Source organism: Zophobas morio, unplaced genomic scaffold (genome assembly GCF_036711695.1).
Source record: "Zophobas morio isolate AGI-343-1 ecotype UQ-CSIRO unplaced genomic scaffold, CSIRO_AGI_Zmor_V1 ptg000068l, whole genome shotgun sequence".
In the NCBI taxonomy this organism is placed as follows: domain Eukaryota; kingdom Metazoa; phylum Arthropoda; class Insecta; order Coleoptera; family Tenebrionidae; genus Zophobas; species Zophobas morio.
Genome location: NW_026972173.1, coordinates 177,967 through 185,106, shown reverse-complemented (window position 1 = coordinate 185,106; position 7,140 = coordinate 177,967). Strand labels below are relative to the sequence as shown.

The window sequence follows — 7,140 nt, the reverse complement described above, 5'->3', positions numbered from 1 at the left end:
TTATATTTCAACTCATCCCTGTTTTAATTGCTTAACTCAATCTGGTATAGCTTACAAGAGCCATTGTTAAGGGTGTCTCTTGATACTACCCAATTTGATAACCAACGTGTAATTATAAAGTTCGATTTAGAGCTTTTATGTTTCATATATTTATTAATATGGCCATTCTAGCGTTACTACCAAAATGCAGACACTGCCGCACTTTGCAAAGAGAAATATAAAAACTGCACTGCGCGCTTGAACAGAATTTTACTAAATTAACCCTACAAACTATTTTTAGTTACACATGTGACCAATATTAATGTTATTCTAAATGGGGCCGAATTTTATATCCTTCTAAAAATTTGTTAATGGAAGTTAAAGAAAGTTGTACGCGGCTTATAAACTCTCTAAACAATCTTGCGCCTATTTTACAACCTTGCTTCGTGAGTCTGGACTTAGATTTCGTTTTAAAGGTAACTTTGTTTTTAGCAGTTAAGCCTTAATTAAAAAATTTTGAAACCTGTAAGGTATTTAACTTTTTAATAACTTTTTCTGTTTATTTGTTAAACTACTTTTCCCACGAGACTATATGTGTTCTTATTATAGTGTTTAAATTGTTCTGACTCGGAATTTGAGGAAATTGAAGAAGCAAAGAAGAATAAAATTTCTAAGGTACGTGTTCTTTTTGCTTCTAATCTTATTTATTTACTTAGTTACAGGTTAGATTTTGCACTGTTTGCTCCAATTTTTTGAGTGAAAGACATTCCCATATAATTTGGGAACTTAACTTTGAAAAATTGGCTTTTCAATTAAGAAAAGTAGAGGTTAGGAATCAGTTGTTTTACTTTTACTTTTACTTTTGATGTGCTTTTGCTAAAAGTTTATTTCGCCTTGGCAACAGGAGTGATGTGCTTGTTCTTTTATCTTTACTATTTATTTTTTAAGAAGTTAATAAAAGGTGAACAGTTTTTTGGAGTAGGTATAAAATTACTACTTAATAACACCCGCGTTTTCCGTATATTTTAAGTTTACTGATAAGTCTTAAGATTATGTTGATTTTATATTAGTTGTTTGTCTACTTCTTTATATTTTCATTACTTTATTTTTGTTTTTTAGGTTTTATGTGAACTTTGCAGCAATGTGGCAAACTTAAAAAAGCTAGTGAAGTTTCTTTCATTTAACTACATTGAAAATAATAATAATAAAGGGAATGCCTTGGTTATTAAAGACATGAACAATTATATAAATAAGCTCGTCAGGCACTTTGTTGAAGTGAACGGCCACTCTTTGGAAGTTTCCGAACTTTACAAGCTAACTCTTCTGTTGGAAACTTGTTCCCTTTCTTTTTCTTTGCGTGCTTTGACAAAGTAATATTACACTTTTACTTTGTCTTATATGATTTAAGGTTGTGCTAACATGAATCTAAAACAGAGGCTTAAGGAAAACTACTTTTTTCTATAATTCTGAAAGATTGACCGCCAGTAGTTTTTTAGATTTTTTACACAAAGATATAAAAGTAGCTTGTAAATAAAATATATTAAAAATACTTGTTTACGTTATATTATTTTTATTTTGTTTAAGTTTGTAATATTTTGCTATTAAGTATTTTTTTGATTTAAAGTTCGGTTAGCAACGTTTGCACTTTAGTGGCTTTAACCTGATTTCCCAGCGCCATAATAATCCATTCGTTCGAATTATCGATTTCGTAAGAGGTCCACTTCACGTCGTGAATCTGTGTTTTTTTTCTTTTAAGTTAAAATTGCTTTTAAGTGGAAGATTTACCGCGCTCTCCTCAGTCATTTTTACAATGGGAGCTTGATTAGCACCTGCACTATTTTCGTTCAGATTCCACAATAAGCTTTGCTTATCGTAGCCTTACAAATTCTGCAGTAAAAAGGAAAAATAATAATAACAATAGCGTACCTGTGCTCCACAAGTGGTTGGCACGCCCAGGGGACCACTCAATGGCGGAGACTTGTAGAAAATGTCCTAAAAGATTAAAATGTCTTTAACATTGGAAATTTAGTTTTAGATATATCTTTCTGTTGTTGGTTAAAAGAAACATATAAAATATTCTTTATATGCGTTCGGCCGTCCCAGCACACCAAATACGGACGTTATGCGAAGTAATTAAGGTAATAACCTTTGCTTTGCTTGGCGGGAATACGGAAAGTAGATATAACCAAGTACAGAACATTTAGAAGACCTGCCAGCTTGTAAACGGGGATAGCCGGCACGCGCAAGTCTACCACCGTCACGCTGAGATCGTCAAGTCCAAAAGTAGCTTTATAATTTCAAAAATTTGATAGTGAATATCGGTGAGGTTTTAAAAAGTAAATTATAAAGGAAATGCAATTACAACTTATAAAAATTAATTAAGGTAGGGGGGAGCCCAAATATATAATATATATACAAATAGAAAGTAAGGAAATGGGATAGCGAGTACTTGCATAAACAATGTCTTTTTACCAATGTAGTTTGAGTTAGAGTTATTCCAGGATAAGCGAAGGAGAGGCGTCTCAGACTCGTAAATGATGCTGGAATGTTCAAGACAACTAGTGGCATAAATTAAAACTAAAATGTTTCAAGTAGATGTACAATAATTTTTAAAAGTACCGTAGATCAAATGCTCTTAAGGTGCCGTCGTCTCCACAGGTGGAAAAAATAGATTCTGACCCGAACTTGATATCATAAATCTGAAAAACCAATCTTAAAACGTAGTTTTATAAATATCATGTCTGTGAACTTCGCCATCGTGAGCGAGAACTTGGGAAAATACTTGACAGCTCTACTTTAACGTCTAAATAAAAATTAAAAAAGTTAACTATACTTAAACTTTATACCGAGGCATTCCAGACTGTCACTTGAGCATTAATACCACAAGCAGCAATTAACCCAGGATCAAAATAGTTCCAGTCCAGAGCAGTGAATAAAGTGTCGTTCCTCTACAACAGCGTAATAAGTTTAACAGAATTATTAAAACCTGTAAAGTATTTAACTCGGCACAAAACTCGAACAAATCATAAAGTTATATGATTAGATGTTATGTTACTCTTACAGTCACACACACACCACGGGAAGTATCACGGCAGAATATTGTAAATGTGAGGAGCTCTCCGGGTTTTCCAAATCTTTTGTTTGCCATATTCTAATTTTGTCGCTACTACAACAAAGCAAAGTGGCGTTTAAAGGAGAAGGACACCATCTTATCTAAATTAATATAGAAAAAATCGTGTGATGCTTTCTTTCAAAAATTTTTACAGCTGTGCATGGAAGATTTGTTAAAAGCGAATAATTATGGACAAGATTTTTATCTTCATGACTTTTGAGGGATAATATTTCTATCTTTTATATATACAACAAGGAAGGATCAATAATGTTAGGTATATTAACTTTTTAAAGTTAAATTAAGAAATCCTACCAAAATTATAAAAAGTTACCTTGTTAAATTCATTAAGCAAATATGTACAAGCTGCCAAATTCAAACTTCCGGCCTTTTTACTCCAATCAATATACGAAAGGTCACACAATGACTCGTAGGTCAAAGTTTTATCTTCGTTATTGGACATAAGTAGAAAAGTTGATTGAGAAAACTTGGAAGTTAGTTTACTTCTAGAAAAAAACTTTTTTGGCCTTTATAAGGTAAAATCTGGTTATTAAAAAAAATTAACCCATTGGTATCAAATCTTAGCTAGAAAGCCACCAACGAAAAGGTATTGAAAGTCTTATCGTTGAAGACAGTCAAAGCACACGAACGACGAGAATTGTTTCAGGCGTGAGAGGTTAGGTAGCCTCTTACAACACTCAACCTTTTAGATTAGTTACTATATGTTGCTCGCAAAAAGACCAAATGTTAATAAACTAGCTACTATATTTTTCTTATAATTTACCAACATATTAATAAAACTTTAGGGTAACATTAAAAAAGATGGATAAAAATGAAAACAAAGGTAACCAATTTTAAGAATACAAGTCGAAACGGTTTTTTTATGACTTAAAAGCGCCGTCTTTTTTAAAAAGTTAAGAAATGTAAAAGCTACCAACGGTGCTAGGAGCAATTTTAATATAAAAATATATAAACTTAAAATAAGCTATTGTGGAGTGAACCTCCTATAGTAGGTGCAGGGGATCTCACCCATCTGGAGATTCTAAATTCGGATGTATCTTAGAACTCTTTGGTTACCCTCGGACGTTTTCGGTACCCCCCGATAATGCACCCTCTTTGGGTGGTACCGATTAGCATCATTTTATGCATGTACGTCGGGCGTTGGCAGCGCTGAGAGTCTGTGAAACCTCCTGCGACTACTAACGGTGTTGCTGTGCTAACTGTTAACTATTGCCTTATGAAAATAAGAATGTAGAACTTTTGTATAGCTTTCTTGCAACTTTCAATTTTTTTCTGTAGCAAATTATAAAGTGGAGTTATAAAGCAGAACAAGCTCGTCTGTTTGCATGAAGTTTCAGTCAGCCGAAGAGACACATGATGACGATGAACACATAGACGAAGATACCGCCAATTATGAAATCCGAGATCAAGAATCTAACACAGGGGAAGAGTTATCAGAGCACGAAAATGAAGAAGTAGGTGCTGGACCATGGTATTCGGGAAAAGACGGGAATACTAAGTGGCGTGAGACGGCGCCACCAAAAAACGGTAGAATAAGAATACAGTATATTAACTCGTTTACCTGGAGTAACTTCTCTATCTAAAGGAAAAAATACTTTTATAGATTGTTGGAACAGTCTTTTTGTTGAAAAAATTATTGACCTAATTGTTGAAAATACCGATAAATTTATTTCATTAAGCATTTTAAACTTTTCTCGGGAAAGAGATGCTAAGTTAACCAGTCGAAGTGAATTATTAGCTCTTCTTGGCTTATTGTTTCTCGCTGTTATTACCAAGAAAGGTAGACTAAACTTTGAGTAACTTTGGCCACAAATGGTGCAGGGATAGAGATCTTCAGACTTAACTGTCTGTAAGATCCGTTTTTATTGAGGTACATACGATTCGACGGTAAGGCACCAGGGCCGAAAGGAAAACTACAAATAAGTTAGCACCAATAAGGCAAATTTTTAACTCAAATGTCGAAAATTGTTAAAACTCCTATGTCCCGTTCAAATATCTGACAATAGATGAAAATCTGGAGACTTTTAGTGGACGTTGCAGTTAATGCCAAATAAACCAAATAAATATGGCGTCAAATTTTTTACTCTGGCAGATGCTAATACGTAAAGTACAAAAAATAGGAGTTATACGTCGGAACCCAACTGGGGGGACCGTTCAAAGTAAACAATGATGCTGCTAGTATTGTCAAACGACTTAGTGAACCAGTGTGGAATACTGGAAGAAACATTACAGTAGTGTTAAATTAGTTGTTGTCATGTTATTGAACCACCGACTAACTGTTCTTGGTACAATTAGAAAGAATAAACGAGAAATACCACACTATTTCTCAATGGTAAAATCCGTCCACCGTTTTCAAATATGTTTGCATACCGAAGTAAATCCGCGCTAGTTTCGTACATCCCGAAAAAAGGCAAGGTTGTGCTTTTATTACCAATTTTGCATGAAACTGACAGCATTGATAAAAATACTGGAGAAAAACAGAAAGACTTGAGATAATACCAAGCTACAATCAACAAAAGGGTGTAGGTATGGACGTCAAATTATGAGCTTTGAATAACTGCGTCCGCAATACAAGGCGGTGGCCAATGATAGTATTCTTTAGTATGCTGAACGTGGCTGGTATAAATTTTCAAGTTATATATGAAGGAAAAGTTAGCCAAAGTAAATTTATGGAAAGAAGAAAATTTTTGGGAAACCTATCATTTGCACTTATTGACGAACATTTGAGAGAGCGTGCGATAAACGAAATTTTTCCGCGAAACATAACTGCTAGAATAAATTAAATTTTAGGTATTCAAGTACCGGGAGATTCAAGAAATAGACAACCACTGCTCCAAGTGTAAGGGTAAAAAGCGAAAAACAAGATATTATTGCGCAAAATGTAAAATATACTTTTTTTTAGAACTTTCTTTTGTTATTTGTAACGGTTGTTGCTAAAAAATATAGACAAGTAAGATGCCCCCCTAAACAAACTGTTTATGGTAATTTTATTTTTTTTTGCATGAAATAAACTTTCTTTTTATTTTTTCAGCAGTAACATATGGAGTTTAACACAATATTTGAAAAAAAAATTGAAAATCTAAAACTACATGAAATGTACTCGTTGCAACAGAAGTTAAAATTTTGTGTGGCCTGTATCTTATTATCTTAATAAACAGCAAATGTTCAAAAATTAACGGTATTTTATTTAATATAAAGCAAAAAATTAAAAAATCAAGGGGTCTGAGAGGACTACTCGAGTACTAATGTCTAAATAAGAGGTGCAACTACTGTAGGGTTAAGATTTACCTTCATCTACCGTTTTACAGTGCGATCTCGCACGCTTTTTAAAAACTTGTCCTATTGGTTAAGGAAGGTTAGTGTTTGTATAATATATTGATACATGTATATATATTTTTATCCTTAGTAACAAAGGAGTCAGAGAAAGAGGGAGCTTTAAATACATTCTTTTCTAGTGTTATATCTTTTTGGATAGAGTATTGAGCAGTCGTCTTTAAAAGCTCCTACCATTTAGTCTAGTGCAATAAAAAAAATTGCCAAAGAAGCGTTAGAAGGCGAAGTAAAAAAGTAGATGTGTTTTACAAGTTTGTAGTATTGTTCTGGCTTTCTTCTGCGAGTAGTCTTAAAATTAAACTGTAGCTCTTATAGAGTAAAGAAAGATTAATAGTTAAGACGCTTTACAACCACATGCAGTAATCGTTTGGAGAAATTAAAGCTGTTTATAAATGTATATAAACTGACTAGAAGCTTCGCTTCGCAAAGTATTAAAAAATCATTGTATTCTTGGACAAATTAGAACTATTAATTGGTAACCTGAATCACAATTTGTGTTATAACCCACCACAATAGAAGAACATTATTGGTTACAAACTGGAATGACATAACTAGTTAACATGAAAAAGATAAATACGAGAAAAGCGTTTCCAAGTAAACAGGAAAATTCAAGTCCTTCCCTCTCATCTAAGGTGGTAAAGTAAAAATTTAAGCTGATACAAAACCCAAACTAAAACATAAAAACAAAAATAAAAAAA

The 7,140-nt window shown here is 33.1% G+C and overlaps 1 protein-coding gene and 1 long non-coding RNA gene across 3 annotated transcripts; one reads left to right on the top strand and one right to left on the bottom strand.

The window, feature by feature from the left end:
• Positions 1-710: 710 nt before the first annotated feature.
• Positions 711-1,460, top strand: LOC135143622 (uncharacterized). Its single transcript, XR_010282858.1, has 3 exons — positions 711-806; positions 1,099-1,349; positions 1,414-1,460. It is a non-coding gene; the product is annotated as an uncharacterized LOC135143622 (long non-coding RNA).
• Positions 1,461-1,576: 116 nt separating this feature from the next.
• On the bottom strand, positions 1,577-4,012 carry LOC135143662 (uncharacterized). Of its 2 annotated transcripts, none has more exons than XM_064075570.1 (13): positions 3,938-4,012; positions 3,654-3,791; positions 3,423-3,591; positions 3,244-3,327; positions 3,055-3,192; positions 2,826-2,927; positions 2,729-2,770; positions 2,599-2,678; positions 2,452-2,537; positions 2,189-2,266; positions 1,906-1,971; positions 1,765-1,856; positions 1,577-1,714 (listed from the first exon to the last, which is right to left on the bottom strand). In XM_064075570.1, exons 3-13 carry the CDS (start codon positions 3,549-3,551, stop codon positions 1,598-1,600), a joined length of 1,014 nt encoding a protein of 337 aa, XP_063931640.1. In that variant the 5' UTR covers positions 3,552-3,591; positions 3,654-3,791; positions 3,938-4,012; the 3' UTR covers positions 1,577-1,597. The 2 variants fall into 2 exon arrangements, with proteins under 2 accessions (XP_063931640.1, XP_063931641.1); XM_064075571.1 differs by having other exon boundaries at positions 1,627-1,714; positions 1,765-1,845.
• Between the last annotated feature and the right edge of the window lie 3,128 nt (positions 4,013-7,140).

Coding starts and splice junctions, on each gene's coding strand:
- LOC135143662 (XM_064075570.1), bottom strand. CDS start 3,551: ATGTCCAATAACGAAGATAAAACTTTGACCTACGAGTCATTGTGTGAC. Junction 2,771..2,825: donor TGACAGTCTGGAATGCCTCG/GTATAAAGTTTA, acceptor ACGTTAAAGTAG/AGCTGTCAAGTATTTTCCCA. Junction 1,715..1,764: donor AAATGACTGAGGAGAGCGCG/GTAAATCTTCCA, acceptor AAAAAAACACAG/ATTCACGACGTGAAGTGGAC.